This window comes from Lycorma delicatula, chromosome 6 (assembly GCF_047948215.1).
Source record: "Lycorma delicatula isolate Av1 chromosome 6, ASM4794821v1, whole genome shotgun sequence".
Classification (NCBI taxonomy): Eukaryota; Metazoa; Arthropoda; class Insecta; order Hemiptera; family Fulgoridae; genus Lycorma; species Lycorma delicatula.
The window spans coordinates 106,629,341-106,649,658 of NC_134460.1; the positions used below are offsets into that span (position 1 = coordinate 106,629,341).

Below are 20,318 nucleotides of genomic sequence, written 5' to 3' on the forward strand. Positions count from 1 at the left end.
CTCCAACAGTTAAATACAACAGTTAAATGTTGGGTTGCAGTTTAAAATGGGTCGAAAATGCACTAGCTAAGAACCACATAGTGGATGCCCTTTTGAAGTGATTACACCAGAAATGATAGAAAAGGTGCATAAAATCATTTTGGCAGATTGATGAGTGACAGTGAACGAGTTAGCAGAGTCTGTAGGCATGTCAACAAAATGTATGTGCAATATTTTGCAAGAATATTTGGACATGAACAAGCTGTGCACTAGACGACGGGTTCCGCGTTTGCTCATGCCCAGCTGAAAAAACATTTCAAGCGACTGTCTTGAACTCTTTAAGCGCAATTCAGAGGAATTCTTATGGATTTATGAAAGTTCATGAGACTTGGGTTATCACTACACTCCTGAAACAAAACAGCAGTCAAACAATGGGTTGGAAAAGGTCAACCTGCTCCAAAAACAGCGGAAATGACTTTTTGCTTGAAAAAGTTATGTCAATTATTTTTTGGGATTCTCGTGGAATAATCTTCATTGATTATCTTAAAAAGTGTGAAACAATAAATGACAAATATTATGCGACCCTACTGCAGCATCTCAGTGATGAAATTAAAGAAAAACAATCGCATTTGGCAAAAAAAAAGTGCTTTTCCATCAAGACAATGCTCGAGCTCACACTTCAGTCAATATGTTAATAATATTCAAAAATAAAATAATAAAAAGATTCGTTTTTTATTTATCAAATGTAATAAGTATCTACTTTACATTGCAGAAAACAAGTTTTTTGACTAACTTAATTTTATTTAATTACTGATACAGAAATACTGAGAGTTAGGGGCAATCATTTTTAATGATCTTTACTGACAAGGTATTCTGATAACAGAAATAATATATTTAGAACTGGATACAATAAAATAATATGTTAGAAAAAACATACATATATGTTAACATACAATTTCATAAAAAGTTAAATTTCATAAAACAAAAATTAATCTAATTAATATAAATTAAAATTCACATACCTAACTGTGAAATCTTATGAGAAGTTGTTTGGAGTAGCAGTTCCTGAAGTGGATTTTCACGTACCCCATAACGTAATCTATAACCAAGCAGCTCACCATATGTCTGAGTTGGTTTGCCCCATTCAAGTTCTATACTTACTTCAGGCTCCCTTTCTAGAACTCTGTTAAATACATCCACATTAATTGGAATAAACTTTAACTAAAATATATTTTAAAATTGCATATTCAATTTAGTTTGTAGTTATAAACATTACTGCCATTATTAAAAATATATTACACTATCACAGGTTTTAATTTGTTTTAGATTCTGTACAATATTTACTTATTAATTATGTATGTCCAAGTACAAAATGGCCATTAATGTATGACAGCTGTGATTTTAAAATGGCGTTTGCAAGAGAAATTAACAATTTGAACACAAATTCACACAATAAAATTAAATTGTAGTAATCAAGTAGCTTAGGCAGATATGGAATAACTGAAAAAGAATGCTAGGGTGATTCATTCTGGGTGTTCAGTGAGTCAGATTATGAAAACTAACAACCATTTCTAATATAATTAACTTAAAAAACTAGGCTATTCATAAAACTGGATCTAATAATGTACTATGAACTCATTACTAGATATGTCACACATGCTTTAATGTTCAAACAGGATTCTTTATTATTTAAGCAGTGGTCACAAAAATATAAATGACGAAAGGAAAAAAGTATAATTTCATTCAATAAGAAGAACTTGTGTGATGATTGAACATATTAAATCATTATAAAATATAATTTAGTAATTAAAAATTGTCAGTTTTATACATAAAGAAATTGATTCTCTTATGCAACCTTACAGACTGCTGAAATAAGAATTTTTGGAAAATCATTTTTCTGATATCTTCTATCATAGTAAAAATATGTCAATTACTACAAAAAGAGTGATGACATGTATACATATATGATACTTTTATATACAAAATCGCAACCGAACTATAAGGAGAAAAGGAATTTTGTCTTGGATTCTAATTATGACGAAAGGTTTTACTTCCTTGTAAGAAGTAAGGGAAATATTGTGATCGTGAAAAATTTCAGTTTTCAGATTTTAATGTAAATATCCATTTTGACAAGTTTCGGCATGCGTATGTATGTACGCATGTACATACATGTGTATGCACAAATTCACGTGTGTATGTATTTCGCTTAAATCAAAAACCATTAGATGTAGAATGTTGAAATTTTGGATTTAGGACTGCTGTAACATCTAGTTGTACACCTCCCCTTTTGAATGGAATTGACTTGACCAAAAATGTCAAAAATTGTTCAAAATCCAACATTTTGGATTTTGGACTTTTTCTTAACTGGAATAATAAATTGAGAGCTTTTCAATGATATATGTGATACTTATTTTCATTGGTTCCACAGTTATAGCCAAATAAGATTTTAATTAATGAAATATTTGGATTTTACAAGGGGAAGGCTCATCGATTCAAATCCGACTTCATTTCCTTTATTTTCAAGTTTTTTTTTAATTTGAATATATTAATTTATTAATAATTATTAACCTCTGATTATTAAAAAAATTTACAGTAAATAATAATTCAGTAATAATAAAAAAATATGTTATTAGTAAAGTATTTAGTAAGTAAAGTAAAGTAAAGTTATTAGTAAAATAAAATTGTATGCATTTTCATTTTTTTAAAAATGTGTCTATGTAATTTAATATGTGTACAAGAAAGTCATGTATATGGTGTCCATATCAGATTTTTTTTATCTTGTTCAAACTTTATTCAACTACCTTTTCAAGCAGAATGAATACAAAAGGATGAATTTTTTATTTGTATGGAGTCAGTAATGAGAACACTTCTAAACACACCCAAACTATATTACAATAATACTTACAGGAAGTAATCAAGCAGCCTTATGTTATATCAATATCTGAATCTCACTGTATATTGAGGCCCATATCTGTTTAAAGTTTTATTTGGCTCTGACGAATATAAGAAGTTATAATTTATCATGCCACAAGAAAAAAGTACACAGTTTATGATATAAAAAAAATAAATAAAATTAAATACTTACTTAAGGTTTACAGTTGGACGATTAGGCACTCCACCAGGCGTTTTGACACTAGCAGGTGGACTACGATCACCATCCCCCTTTCTGGTCAGGGCAGCTACTTGGACTGAATATTTTGTATCTGGCTGTAATCCTGTTACATTCATTTCTAATACTCCTCCATCAAGAACATCAAAACGCATGGGTTCATTAAGCAAGCTCTTACCCTAAAAACAAAATTAATAGAACCTAAAAAGTAATAGATGTAAATTAAAGGAATGAGTTATTTGAGTTCACTATAGTTGAATCATAACTATTTTCAATTCAGTCTGTTTAAAAATAGCTTTCCTAGTACCAAGAGTAAACTGCTGTATTCCTCCAGTTAATTTTCAATTTAAATTTGAAAGCGAAGATGCTTTTAACTGAATTTGAATGTGAATTCAATTTTCTTGAAGTTACACTCAGGAAGTTACTTTGCTGTTGGGAGATGAATTTATGATTAAGTCAAGTTGAAATAGCTCAAGATCATATATGAAACAACAAATAGGATTACAGCCCAAAGTAAAGCAATACAGAAAAATAATCAAAATCAGTAACCAAATTACAATACTATGACAATCCTGTAAATCTTTTTTCCTCAGCTAGAGAACAAAGCTGCATAGATTTAAAATTCAGATGGTGAATCTATGAAGTTTTTAGGGTTATGGCAATATAAACATTTAGTTTAACCAAATGTTATAACCAAACCAAAATGTTATAATCAAACATTTGGATTATAACCAAATGTTTTCAAGCAACCTAACTTGAAACACAAGACTTAATTGTTGCTTGTTGTTAATTTGTCTAGCAACTATGGTGCAATGTAGATCAAGGCATGCAGAATTTCAGGGTAATAAAATAATTATTTTCATAACTGTTTACATTTGAAAAGTTAACAGATGTTATAAGTATCATTTGATATTTATCAAATAGCAATTATTTTTTTACATGCCTTCTTAGCAAAGCAATATTCCATGTCCTAATTACCTTCAGCCAATATTGGTTTGCTGTAAGGGTAATTTGTTACAGAAAAAAATGCTGACAACACAGTTGTAGGTCTTTCCTGTCATGTGGCTAAAGCTGTGTTTCAGGAAATTCCTACAACTGTGGGTTGTTTCTGATGCATGGCTTACATACACAACTTAATTTAAAATACTTATAATTTTATTTAAATACAATATGTTTTCATTTATTTAATTCAACGTTTCTTATTTAAGCATATGCGCACACCATATTTAATTTGTGCCGGTGTGATGGTACTAGCAGCAACAGTTAGCACTAATTAAACTAATGTAATTTCATAACTTACATAGAACATATTTTGCTTCTACAGTCAGCAAACTGATGTACCCGTGAGGCTTAACGCATTGGCGAGTCAACTGGGCAACTGAGTTTGAGACCCAGTCAGACCAAGTTACTTTATTACACTTTAAATATTATTAATTTATTTAATTCTACTGGTTGCCTGTGACATCACAACATAGCAGACAATTATAACAGCATTTTTTGGGTTGGAGATGTGATTTTGCAAAAAGTTTTTGTTGCAAATGTTATAATTTTTTAATTGTTAACAAATGTGTCTAAGAAAAATATAACCTTAATTAGATGAAATCTCGAGATACTGAGGGTGACCTTGCTCTACAGCATCAACACTTGACCTGTTAAGTTGAAAATTTAATGGCATTATTGCCTTAAATATAAAGTAATCTGAAAAACTTTGGTCAAAATTGGTCCAGTAGTTCTGGAGATATAAGATGATTTAGAGGCCAACGCTGAACAATTTAGACGCGCGTGCACGTGAACACATACATACACACACACACACACACATGCACGCACACAAACATATGTACATACAAACATTAACATCTGGAAAATTTCCATCTTGTTTTCTGTTTCCTTAGGTGTCAAAACCTCAAGATCCGGTAAAAACCGCACATGCCTGAACTGGACCGATTATAATACTTTCCCTTCTAGAGCTGTAGCGCTATCTAGATGGGAAAGTAAAAGAAAAACCTAAAAGAATTTGGTAAATAACATCACCTTGAGAGGGATTAATATTAGTGTGTACATCATCAAAATGACTGACGGATGTAAGATGACCCCCCATGGTGGATGAATATTGTAGAAAGTACAATGTGGATCCAGATTATAGGTTTTGTGTCTATGGGTTAATAACCTTATAATATCCATACTGCAATTAATGTATTATATCACATATTTAATAAGCTAGAAATAGCTTATGAAATATAAATAATGTAAAACAATCTATAAATGAAAAACTGCTATTAATGCTTACATCTTCTTTTGTTTCTTGAACATGTATATGATATCCACGAATGATTCCATTTCTATCTTTTTCAGCAGGTGGTTTCCATTGAACATGAATAGCAGTTGAATTTATTGGTTGAACTTTAACTTCTTGAGGATCTCCAGGCACTAGTTTTAAAATAAAAAACAAACAAAACATACATTACAATAACATCTAAATTCAAAAAATATATATGAACTAATTTTTTTTTAAATTACATAAAAATAGCTTACAAGAATGTATAGGGTGGTTAGAATAAATTCCTAACAATCACTTAATAATAGAAATTTTCTTTTAGAATCCTTGCTTTGGATATTAATAAATAACAGTTTTCTAAAACCTCTGCAATGTCAGAAGGTAAATAAATAATTAAAAAGTAAAGTGAAATCTTCAAAAGTAAGTAAAAAAACAGCAGAAAAATCTGATACCAGTACAAGTATCTGTAAACAAAACTGTTATATGTCTGTAAAAATTACTAAAACTTTACAAAATTTTAATTTAATTGCACAAATGTGTCAAACTAAATAAACCACTGTTAATGATAAAAGTTATTTTGAGGCATACAATTCAGTTTTCTGCTTGGAAGTAAATTTAAAGTTATTAAAAATAATAATTGTTTTTCGATTCATAACAAATTTACTACACTATTCCAACATTTGATGTAATGTGGTATATTTAACTTTACAATTTGTATATAATTAAAATGGAATAATCATATATATATATATATATATATATATATACACATACAAAATAACCTATTTCAAATTTTCAGTTATGGGAAGAGATATATTTATTTTTTCCTTGCCTACTGATTAGACAAGAGTACATGAGGACTTGCACAAAGAAACCAAACTTAGCAAATTCAACAAATATAATAATACAGTGCCATCAGTCTTAAGGCACCATTATGTATTGTTGGATTCTTTGGCAAGTCTCTTACACTAACCGTGCGTTACACTTTAAAATAGTTAAAATGAGGTTGTGTTTGGTGTTTATGCAATTTTCTTGATTAAAAATAAGAAGGGTATTTTAAAAAACAGTAATTGGGAGTTACATTTGTTTTAAATTGAGGAAAATGTCAAAAATGATTTAAAAATGTTACAGTAAGGTTATTGGAAGAAATTTATAAGTTTCATTATGAGTGATTTAGTTGTTTTAAAATAGGTAGAATAATAACTGAGGATAATGAATAATATAGACAGCCATTATGATCAACTGGTGATGATCATATAAAAAGAGTGGGATATTATAAGAAAAAACCCGCTGGTAGACTGTGAAATATCAGCAGAAAGATAAAACTTTACACTATCAATTTTATTTTGTGACACATTAAGGTAGCATCAGCAGTACAACATGCACCAGTCACAGCTGCTTTTTCCCAAGTTGTCACTTGTAGGACTGACTGCATAACACCTGTATTTTGGAAGGCTTGATATTCATTCATGTAAAATATTTTTTCTCAGTGAAAAGGTAGGTATTTTTTCTCAGTGAAAACAATTAAGTTCATGCTATGTTCTATAGTAAGCCTGGCATCGGATGCTCATTATTTTTGACATTGTGTCTTCCATTTTTGGAAGTGACTTTTATGTCTCATGTTAACTTCTTTAACAATTAGGTCAAAAAAAAAACTTTTGGAAGGGCAAATTCCATTAATTTGAAAGTGAATAGTTTCTAATAATTTATTAACTTCAGTGAACCAGACAACAAAAATGAATGTTCAACACTCATTTGCTCTTAATGTACTATAACAGAATTTCAAGTTCATAACTTCAACATATTATTTCATCTTAATTTTATTTTCATTCTTAAGAAAAAAACTGTTTTATAAACATGACAATAAAGTTGGCATTTTACACAAATTATACATGCTATTTTCAGTTGCCTAATAAATTTTTAATGAGTGAAGTATATGGCAGAAGAGCAGCATATAAATAACATTTTTTTAAATTTATTATGTATATGATGGTGAATTCATGATTGCCAAAAATATTTTTTTTTTTATTATTTTTTATAACCTTTATTTTATTGTCTGTTACCTTAGAAGTTACTAAATATTTCTTTTAGAGAAAACATCAGGGGATATAGGGTTTTATATATAGAGTCTTCTAATACACTAAGAGGTCAGTTCAGATAAATTGTGTTCAGTTCTTAAAAATAAAAATAATTTCTTAAAGATGGTAGAATTATGATTTTAATAAATTTACAAAAAAATACAAATTTACTTTTCTATACATTCTTGTAATAATTTTAGTATGTATCATATTATAACTACTTCATAAAAATTATAGAATGTCTAAGTTTATTTTTATTTCCCTGGCCATATATTAATAAACATTTATTATTATTTTTTTTTTTAATAAATTACAGAATGAATATTGCAAATTCATATAACTGTAATTAATTCAAAATAAATTTTCATTTGAATACCAACACATAAAAAGTTAAAACATCAATATAAAAGGACAGATTAATGAAGATGAACAGATATTTAACACAGTGCTATTCTATAGGGAGTAAAAAATAAGACAGTTGAAAAAAAAAACAAAAATAAAAACACTGGTGGAGCTAACCTCCACCCTACAACCAAAAACAGCCATTGTAGAAAATACTCACGCTTATCTGTGTTGACTGTGCCCAAATCGCCAATGTCAAAAAAGCGGAAGAGAGAGATTGAAAAAAAGAAAAACTCTTAGGTTTATTGTTTTCAAAAAAATATTTTCGGACACTTTTAAAATTATCCTAAACATACAAAAAAAAAATCTGAGTGCCCGAACAAAAAGTTATCTCATCTCCTCTCCTCACATCGGCCGGAACAGCCTGTTCAAAAACTGTCAACCCCTCACAAAAATATCTTGCTAAAAAATGTATAATATAATAAAAAGGAGTTATGGTTAAAAATTCAACAAAAATTTAATTTAACAATAAAATGGAAATAAAAATAAATTATTTTAGAATTAAATATTTAAGTATAGGAAACAGAATAAATAGGGTATGTATATTTATTAAAAAAAAAAAAAGAAAAAAGAAAAAATTAAAACTTGGAGAAAAACATACAGGAGGAAATATACCGATATGTTAAAAACTGGCTTCCTATTGAACTACTGGCTACAAAATATTAATCATTTAATTTTTAGTGAAACTACTATCAGAAAAGAAAAAATTAATTTAAAATTAAACTTTTAAAGAAAAACTTACACAACTGGAATCAACAGAAAAAATGGAAACGAATAAACTGCCTGATTTCAAAAATAATTGTTTTAAAATTTAATATTGAATTATTCTTTTTAACTGATAATTAATGAATCACACATAAAATATACTTCAAGAATGTTCAGGAATTAAATTATTTAATCTTAGAAGGTCCACAATATGACTGAAATGAAAAATTAAATAAAATTACTGTATTTATTATAAAGTTAATAATATAAAATTTATTTATTCACTAATTACAACCGGCTGATTTCTATTTATAGTCACTTTTTTGTAAAAACTGAAAATTTTAGCATATAAAAATGTCATGCTTAACCAAGATTTGAACTTAGAAACTTCTGGGAGAAAGACAGAATTGTTAACACTACTACAGAGATTAAGAATATGGTGACACTATTCTTCAAGAATAGACCCGTGAAGAAATGCACGAAATGAAATAAAACTAAAAATTTTGTTATGATAGTAAATTTCAGGCACAAGTTTAGAGTTTGACTAACATGGATTGCATTCATGGAAGATACAATGGAATGTAAATATCACTGAATTTGAAACTGAAACTATTTAATTAGCCTTATATGCCTAAATAACATTAACTATGAACAGCATGGATTCTTAATTAAAAAGTGTAACAAAAAGTACTCAAAACATATTAAAATACATAGAAGTTAATGCTATAAATTAGTAATGTAAAAAAATTATGGACAAAGGGCAAAACAAAATCTCTGATTTAATAAAAAATAATTCTTATGCATGAAAATGAGAAAAAATATCCAAGGAAGGAGATTTTACAGAAAATAAACATTAATAAATATGAATGAATGACAATAAACTGAGTTAAATTTGCATATGACTGAAATGAAAAATTAAATAAAATTACTGTATTTATTATAAAGTTAATAATATAAAATTTATTTATTCACTAATTACAACCGGCTGATTTCTATTTATAGTCACTTTTTTGTAAAAACTGAAAATTTTAGCATATAAAAATGTCATGCTTAACCAAGATTTGAACTTAGAAACTTCTGGGAGAAAGACAGAATTGTTAACACTACTACAGAGATTAAGAATATGGTGACACTATTCTTCAAGAATAGACCCGTGAAGAAATGCACGAAATGAAATAAAACTAAAAATTTTGTTATGATAGTAAATTTCAGGCACAAGTTTAGAGTTTGACTAACATGGATTGCATTCATGGAAGATACAATGGAATGTAAATATCACTGAATTTGAAACTGAAACTATTTAATTAGCCTTATATGCCTAAATAACATTAACTATGAACAGCATGGATTCTTAATTAAAAAGTGTAACAAAAAGTACTCAAAACATATTAAAATACATAGAAGTTAATGCTATAAATTAGTAATGTAAAAAAATTATGGACAAAGGGCAAAACAAAATCTCTGATTTAATAAAAAATAATTCTTATGCATGAAAATGAGAAAAAATATCCAAGGAAGGAGATTTTACAGAAAATAAACATTAATAAATATGAATGAATGACAATAAACTGAGTTAAATTTGCATCTTTCAAGAAGAGGTGTAATTTTCAATACGACTTCACCCTCTGATAGCTCAGTGTAATTTTGACAATGGTTCGGTGATAATGATGAGGAATACATACACTTTAAATATGAGCCTGATATTGTACTCAAACATGTTTTTTTAAGGTCTGGAAGATTTATTTTTGCTTTCTCACAAACAAAATTATGTACTACAAGAGAAAATGCACTGTGATGATAAACTACACTTTTGAAATTTAATGGATCTTTTATTTTGTGGTCACAAGTCTAAAAATGCAATTTTTGAAAATGTCAATCCGAATGTTATTTCTTTGCACCCACATATCATTTATACTAAACTATTTGATTGATCCTTCAAAATATCAAAGCTAATGAAAATTATATAGAATCAAATTCACACTGTCTTTTTTACATGCTCTATCAGGGAACTATCTCGATTACAGTGCATTTTTTTTTTATAGTCCTAGCCAACATTTTGGATTACAAGTTTAAAAAAAAAAAATTTAAATGCTTTTTTATTTATTAGAGAATGCGAATTAGAGAACCAGAGACCTAAATGACTATATTAAAACTTAAAAGCTACTTATTACAAGATCTTCCATTCTTGCTACTTTGTTAGCCTGGGTGAGTCTACTATTATTACTTTGTGCAAGATTATATCAGTAACTCAGGATTTCACATATATGCCATTTAGTTGCTATATGGAAAAACCGGTGTAACTCATCAATTTCACAAATTTCAAAATGAATTAACAATAAATAATTTACAAGAGTGCTTTTAAACTAAGGTTCATTTTGAATTTGCACCTATATACTCGATGTAAAATGATGGTGCTTGTTATGTAAACAAATAGCTCAACTGTTTCAATTAATAGTGAGCTGTTAGCAACAATAGTTTAGTCATTTTGTTGTTAGTTGATTTTATTCATCCATTTATAATGAGTGATATAATTCGTGATCCCTCCAAGTGTGAAATATGAGGAGTAATCAGATGTTTGATGGCAAAAAAATTCTCTGGTTGAAATTCACAGGCCCATTTATATTGTTTACAGGCTAAATATTATGAAACGCTAAAATAAGACAGTTAATTTTGAGAAGAAATGAACAAGAAGAAGACACTTTGTTTCACAAACAAATATTCATGATAAAGAATGTAGCAGCTGGTCGTTGTTGATAACAGATGAATTGACTGAAAAAGCTGACAAAAAAATTCAAGAAAACCAACACTTCATAATGTCACAATTATCTCTGATGTTTCATGATCTTTGATTCATGAAGTAACTAACACACACACACACACACACACACACACACACACACACACACACACACACACACACAGAGGGAAAAAGTCTTCCTGCAGTACATGAAATTTTGCAGCATTATGAAAATGAAGGAAATGAATTTTATGATTTCATTGATATTGGAGATGAGATCTGGATCTCTTATTAGAATGATGTGGCAAAGCAACATCAATACGATGGCAACATTCATCATCTCCTAGACCAAAGAAGTTCATATAAGAAAGTTCAGTGAGAAGCTTAATGCTATTGTTTTTGGGAAAAAAGACTACCTTGCTTGTTGAATTTAGTGATCATAGAACTACTGTGAATGCTGATATGTATAGCAAAATGTTAAAGAATCTTGAAGAGCTATAAAAAATAAATGACGAGGATGCTAGCTCGCGTAATTTTGTTTTTGTATGTCAATGCTTGGGGACATGTACATGGCAAATCAATCAGTGAGACAATTGGAAAAAATTTGTTGGAAAAATCTTCAAACATCCACCCTATAGGCTTGACTTAGCACCCAGCTATTATTTTCTTTTTATTCACCTTAAATAGTAGCTTGCATCAGAAAGGTTTGACAATGACGATGAATTGAAAAATGGCCTTATTGTCCTGTTTAAAGTCACTGGTGGCAGAATTTCTTGAAGAGGTAATGAAGAAGCTTGTGAAATGCTACGAAAAATGTGTTGAAATTGAAATCAGTTATGTAGTAAAGTTGTAAATAAATGTAGTTTTTAAGCATAAGCAATAAAGTATAAACTTTACAATAATATGATGAATCATGAACAATAATATTTTTCAGTTTTCTTTTTATTTCAAAACTGGCCTTACTTTAAAAACACATCTTGAATATACATTGTACTATTCCCTTACACGTTCCCAAAACAGAAAAAGATAATTGTCAACACTTAGAACACTTACAATAGCCATTACATAATTTTATATATATATATATATATATATATATATATATATTGGTGAACTATTTGATTTTTTCTTTTTTTTAATAGTATTATCTTTTATTGTTATAGGTTTTATTTATAATTTTCATTTTCAAAGTTCCATAATTTTCATTATATTTCAGAACTTCCAGTACGTACGAGTACAATACGTACATACTTGTACATTATTAGCAATATAGAAATCAGTAACAATACCTATAACAATAATGTCTGAATCTATGCAGCTACTGAAAAAACTGAGGACTTGATTTTATATATTATGTGATAAACAAATTTAAAAAAATATTTCAGATGTCTGAAGTATATTTTATGTAATTTTTCTTTAATGTGTAACAATAACTACAGAATTTAATAGATTTCAGAAAGTTAGCAACAGTATAATTATTAAATGAAAATATAATAGATATACTGTGATAATCACTGTTTCAACTTTGAAGAAAAATTTCAATTTTTAATCAATGATTTTATGAAATAAAATATACATGTTTAATCTAAATTAATTAGACCTAAAAATGAAAATGTAAATAAGTTAAGTTTTGTAGCACTTGGCTTTTGGATGTAAAAATTTATTTCAAATTATCTACCAGAATATCAAAATACAATAATGAAAGAAATAATTCAGAGAAAACACAAAGTGAAAAAACAATTTTGACAGTAAAAAGTTTTTGAAATACACTTTCTTTGAGAAATAAATTAAACAACTGTATAAAATAAAATTTCCAACACAACTGAGGAAAACTGTACCATAAATAACTCTGCAGTACATGTCTTTGTATTGGTATTCAAATGTTTAGATGTAGCAGAGTTCAAGACTAATTATATGATGATGCAGTTTCAATAAATTGATATCATAATATTTCTTTTAATAGAAAAAAAATTCTTTATATGGGTTAAGTAGAATATTAAGAATTGTCTTCTTGGTAAAAAAATTAAATTCCCATATTTTTAAAAATATTCTGACCAACTATTTATAATTGAAATAAAATCAATAGTTTTTAGAAGTATATACATATCTGATATTTTATAAGATTAATGCAGCTTGGGTAATTTTTTAGTTTCCACCTTTTATCTTTAGTATAGCGAGTTATGCTATACTATGCTAACCGGTGCCAACATGTTTGAATAAAAATTTATATATGTTAAAAGAAAAATGATGTACAAAACTTCAGTCAACATAATTTCAATTTGTTTCATGTTTACAATATAAATACTATAGAAAAATCACATACATTTTTACATTTTCATTTACTAGGATGACATATATATAGCTACACGTCAAAGTTTTGATGAAAGATAAATTGAAATCACATCAATCCTAAAGAATACTGTGTACATATTATTAACTTAGTTAACAACAAACAAATTTCTTTTCAAACATGTAAAGAAGAAGTAGCACTTAGAAAAGAAAACAATACATATTTTTTAATAAAACATTTTTAAAAGAGAGCTTATGTTAATTTAGTTCAGATAAATCAAATTTTCTATGCTATTATTGTTTATATTTTACAGAAGATAAAAGAATGAAATAATTCTCTTTTTTGGACACAATGCTAGTTTATATCAATTCTTTTCAATTAAGATAATACAAATATCTTACAAAGGCTGACACAGAATTAAAAGAACACTGATTAAAATAGCAATTATATAAAACAAAAAAGATAATAAATTCTGTATTAATCAGATGATACTTCATTTTATATAAAATATTTTTGAATAATAAAAAAATCACATGTTTGTAATTAACAGGAAAAGATTGTCCAGATAGATGTTTTACTTAGTGCTATAAAATGTTAATTTACTAATCAATATGTAAATTATTCAAGAGTATCTGGAGAAAAAAACTTAAATTACTAGTGTCTTTTGAAATCAATGACAATAATACAATGACAAAAAGTAACTTTTTAATTAGTATAGAAAAACTGTGCTTAAATGCAGATCAACCGAGTCAAAATAAGTAAATAATGTTGAGAAGATTTTATGAAAAATAAGCAACATTTTTTGAAAATATTATAAAAATATGATATAAACTGAAGCATTATATACAAAAAAAAAATTAAAAAAAGTTACTAATTCATTTTTTACTAAAAATATTAGAAATTTCAAGAAAACAACCAACACACAATAAATTTACCTCATTACTTTACTCACTTAACATAATAACAATATCAATAGTAATTATTATTAAATAATTAACTAAATTGCAACTGTGTCAGCAAATTACAGGTGCTAACAACATACATGACAATCAAACCAGTAAGTGTAGGAGGCCAGTGAAGTGGTTAAGTGATATTAAGTGATAGTAATAGTGAAGGATAAATACAAGTGTTAGCATGCACTAAAATACAAGTGCAACTGTGAAAATAAGTGAAAAATATCAAATATGATTTTTAAATTTAAAAAAAATAATAAAAACAAATAAATAAACACAATTCATAGAAGTAATATATATATAATATATATACATATAATAAAGTGCGGTTAAAAAAACGGAGTGAGTGACACAAAAAACAAGCGTGTTTCATTAAAAAAATGTAAAAAATTATTAGTATTGCTTAAAAAAAAAATTTAAAAAAAACAAAAAAGACATAGGAAAAAATTGAAGGTTATTAAAACCCCCGGGTGAAAGTAGACACCTCTTCCAAGTTGAAGGCGCTGAGAAGCGTGCGAAAAAGTTAGAAAAAAACATTCGATTAGTAAAAAAAGTTAAATGATTAATATCAGTTAAATGATAGCCCTTCACCACACGCTACGCTGATGGAAGCCTGCTGCTCAAGAAAAAATCTTACACACAAAAATCAAGAATACAGCCACAAAAATTCATTATATTGCAACAGCACAAAAAATATTCACAAAAAATTCATAGTCACATCACTCATAAAAAATTTAAAAATTCAAAAAATAGCTGTAAGCTTCAAAAAATTCTATTTTAGTTTGTTAAAATAACCATATATAAAAAGCAATATCGTTAAAAAAAAAACTGTTTTTGCTATTTATGCTGCACACCTATAATTCTTAAAATGACAGCAGAATTTTTGTAAATATTTTTATAAAAAATATTAAAAGGGAAAAATTATTGAATGCAGAAGAATTTTTAGATTAAAGAATTTCATTTTTGATTAAATAAATAATACCTAACATAATAAAAATATAGACCTTAAAAATCTAAAAAATACTTTTGTCATTTCACAAAGTAAATTTAAGGTATAAAGACAAGTATTTTTAAAAAAATCTGATTTTAGTTTAAAATTATTTTCAAACAAACTCAATTAAATAAAAAAATTTAATTACATTTATTGAAATCAATAATTCAACTGTCATGTATATTACCAATAAATATTGTTACCTTACTGAACTGTTTGAAAAAATACTTATAATTGTGAATAACATTTTTCAATTATTTCCTGAAAAGAAGTTTAATAATGTACATTAAAACAAAGTGTTTCCTTCATTGCAGTTAATACTTAAAAATAAAGAGTAGTGAATCAATGAATTCATAATGAAAAATAATCAGTTTTAAAACTATATGACAATTTAGTGTAATATTTTTCCTACTTGCTAATACACAAATGTTAAAAAAAAAACATAGTTTTATTCCTACTGATGGTTCCATGTCTTGATTAAAATTGTTTGTATTCTTAGATTATATAACCATGGCTGTAGCTTTACACAAGAAAAATAAGGCAAAAAATATGTAAATAGTGCCCTCAATTATTCATTTTCCAATTGGTCCCTGATTAACTGGTTTCATACAAAGTTACAGCATGTTTGAAATTTCATGGAAATCACAATGCAACAGATTATTTGTCAATCAATTTGAAGTTAAAGAGAATAACAATACTGCAAGGGAGAAATTTTATATTGTTCAAAGGCGATTTGAATAAGTTAACACTATTATATTAGCTGACAAATAATTGAATCACAGGATAACATGTGTGTTGTTACTTTTATAATTTGTAACGGCTGGTAAAAGTATAATGCTAACAAAATATAAATATTTAGGCTACTTCTTAATTTAAATAAGAAAATTAAAATAATAAAAAAAAAAGATAAAATTTAGTGTTTGATAATAATGTTACTGTAAAATTTGGGTTAGAAAGGAGCACAGTAAATGATATTAAGAAATGAAAAAGAAGGGTAAAATAAAATTTGTTTTACAGATACTTGGTGTCATCTAATATCAGTACTATTATTAAAACGTTTTGTTTAATTTTGATGTTTAAATATCAAGTCATTCAGTGTGTTATGAGAATTTTGTTCTACACATATACCTTTGGAAATTGAATTAAGTTTTACGAATAATGATAAAGGAAATTTATTGCTGCTTTTGCTTGAGATTAAGGAACATAACAATATGTAATGCCATTTCACTTTGGAAGATTTTGTTCAGAAGTTTGGGAAATATCTTATGATTCTGATAAGGCTGTAAACTGTTTGGTTAAGTTGATTTGTTGTACAGTAAATTATGCTGCAGTCGTTAAGAAAGAAGAAAAGCACAAAAGAAAGCATGTTTGGTTGATGGTCAAACTAAAAAAAACTAAAAAAATGATTGTTTATGCTTTTAAACTTGTAAATGTAATCTGTATACATTTTAAAAATATTTCTGGCTGCAGAGAGGAAGAATAAGTTAATGTGTTGTACAAACAAAAAACTTATTTTTCAGGAATTTTAGGTAAAATCAGGGAAGTTAAGAATAAGAAGAAATTTTGGGAGTGCGGGTGAAAGGGTTTAATGTTTAACATTACTGATGTGATTTCGGAATATGTACGGATGAATTGGTGTAATACTTTAAGAGTTTACTTTTGAGTGAGTGTATGACAAAGCCAATGGCTTATGTAGCATGTTTTGTTGTTTTGTGTGTGAAAGAGCTTTAGATAAATTACTTTCTAGATAGCCCTAATTTTGAAAGAGGGTGACATACCAGACATTTAATAAATGCAATGTTTCTTGCATAAAAAGTGGGATTTAATAAAGTAGATTAATTATATGAGTATTACATTAATGATGTTTTAAATAAATTGTTTAGGGTATTTTACTATAAAGATTAGAAAAATGGTTAATGATAAATGAAGTGTTGGATGAGTTCCAGGAAAGGATACTCAATGGCACATAATATTTTTATTTTATTGAATTTTAAACTTGAATTTTTTTTATTAACGTGAGGATAACAAGTAGAAGCAAGTTAAATTGTTCAACTTTAAAGCAGCATTCAAATACATAAAGAGGGAGGCATTATTTTTATAATTACATAACAGAAATTTCAAACAATTTTTTTATTTCAAACAATTTTATTAACAATATTATTAAGTTTTATTTAATTTCACAATTAAATTTGTGACGGTTATTCACAGGTAGTATACAAATACTTGATAGTACACAGTTTACATCAAGGATGTACAGTTATGAGGGTAATGAGGAATTACATCTATTAAAGGTGTTAAACAAGGATATTGTCATCTGTATTATTTTCTTTATTTATTAGTGATTTACATGAAGAATTGGTAGTGAGTTAACAATCAAGGATACAAATATTAGAGCTTTGGCAGATGATGTAAAATATATTTTACCCCTATATTATTTTTTAGTCAGAGTTTAGGTAACAAACTGGAAAGCAAAATTTGCAATAAATTGTGCTTGAAACAAGTTTTTAGAAAAGAATAAAATCCTGAATTCTATGAAGTGGGGTATTTTTAGGTTGGTGTGTCATTCTATTCTCTCATATGATGCTCAGGTTTGGTGTTATAAGGGATGCGACAAGCTGGGACATTTCCAAAGTACTATTTGTAAAAAGGGTTTTGTAATATCACACAGAACTAGCAATTACTATTTTATAATACCGTTGGAAATCAGAGTTGCAACAGAAATCATATTGCAACAGTTTATATTAAAATTACACTTTGCATGTGTATTAAAAATTTTGAAGTTACAGCTTTACAGACTTATGCATCAAATTTATCAGATATTTATTTCATGGATGATGGATTGATTTCAAGAGTGGATATGTTCAGTGAAAGATTCACATATGATTCTCACAGTGGATCATGAAAGTAAGCTAGATACCTATGCAGCAGGATACCTTATGCAGTAAAAAAGAGAAAATATTCGGTAATGATGAATGAAGAAGAAAAATTCGTTGCTATAAGGAGGGATTTACAATAGATTTAATTGGAGTTTAGAAATGTTCTCACAAATTAAAGATAGTTCAATAAGTAAACTATGAATATTATTTTTTTGACACATCACAGGTTGGGTTGAATTGGGATCTACAAGGAAAGACACACAGCATATGTGCTCCTTGTGTACCAACAGTGGTAGAGAGAATTGAACATTATCTGAAGAGATGTTCTGTGTAGGAAGAGAATACAGAACTATGGATTGACTGCAAAGAGTTGATTGATAACGAGGTAATGAACTCTCTGAATGGCAAGATCTATCTTAAATTAGTTGGCTATGTTAGGGGTGCATTAGGATACAGGAAGGAGATGGTTGTAAATTTTAATTTTTGTTAATCTTAATTAGAATAATGATAGCGATGGTCCAGAACTATTTTGCAGGTTTATCAAGTGGGAAATTGCTTGTGCCTCAGGTTTTAGTAAAAATTCATACAGATGTTTGTGTGTGTGTTGCATGTGTGGACGTGGTTAAATGAATTATGTGAATTTATATACATGAGTATATGTACATATGAATGCATGTGTATGTGTGTATGTATATATATATACATATATACTTGTATATATGAAGTAAAGGGAGCATAAGGAAAAAAAAAAATAAAGCAATTTATTTTTTTATGTGGGTTTCATATAATTTATTATTGAAACTGTTTACAGTTTTATATAAAAGGAAATGTGTTCAATTACATTTAAAAAAATATTTTTATGTAAATAAATCATAAGTTACTAGTAACCAGAAAACTTCATTATTTCCTTACAGAAATTAATGTATGGAAATATTATAGTAGATAATAGGATTATGGTGGTAATTAATTAACTTATATTTTATAAAATGGTTGGTTGGCTAACCAGGTGAAAACCTTGAAAGCTCTGCATATTGTGTGGATGGGTTTGTAAAAAATGATAAATTCTATATAATATTAAATGATATTACATACTGTTATATATATATATATATATATATATATATATATATAAATTTATATTGTACGTACAAAACAGATTCAACTTGATCCACTCAAATACAGAATTGAATTCAATTACAGAATTCAAGTACAGAATTGAATTCAATTCTGTACTTGGATGGATCAAGTTGAATCTATTTTATATATACAATGATTGTTAGTACAGAGGTGAATATAGGTCTTGAAAAGATCGACTTTAGAAAAATATTATATTGAAAATATGTATTATATTATTATTTTGAAAAAATAAACACACTTTTTTATTGTTATTATAAAACCTATATTTTTAAAACTTGATATTGAAAAGGGGAATTTTGGTTAGAACACATTAAAACCAGCCAAAGATGATACATTAAATGAAACTGCTACGAACTGATATTTGTAGAAACAAACAATGGAAATTTGTAAAAAAAACATCTCAACTAAAATATGCTGGTGCTGCAGGTAGATTGGTCAAACATATTAATATATTAGTATTATTAATTTTAAAGCTAGCGATGGATGGCTGTGGTGCTACAGGAAGGCAATGATCTTCAGAATCTACAGAAAGGTATTAACCATTTAAATACTGTATAAAGATAATTCATTATTTAACTGTCCTCTCATATCACATATGGACTGGAACATCAGGTATGGGATTTACTGAATGATGAACATCTCTTGTGCACTTTTTCATTGTCTATGTATTAAAATTGAACTTCTGACATTCTTAAATGTTTAAATAGTTTTAATAATTTAGCATTTATTCTTTTTATTTAATTCATTGATTAAAAAAATTGCAATCAGAAGAGAAAGTAAAAT

General features: G+C 27.4%; 1 protein-coding gene across 6 annotated transcripts in view; it reads right to left on the bottom strand.

The window, feature by feature from the left end:
• The window catches only part of Lar (tyrosine-protein phosphatase Lar), a 1,154,003-nt gene that overhangs the window by 52,075 nt on the left and 1,081,610 nt on the right, over positions 1-20,318 (bottom strand). For all 6 annotated transcript variants that reach the window (XM_075368293.1, XM_075368291.1, XM_075368292.1 and 3 more), the window contains 3 exons: positions 5,379-5,518; positions 3,065-3,267; positions 1,002-1,162 (listed from right to left, as the gene is read on the bottom strand). In XM_075368293.1, the coding sequence (XP_075224408.1) occupies positions 1,002-1,162; positions 3,065-3,267; positions 5,379-5,518 (504 nt within the window). The remainder of the gene's footprint in view (positions 1-1,001; positions 1,163-3,064; positions 3,268-5,378; positions 5,519-20,318) is intronic.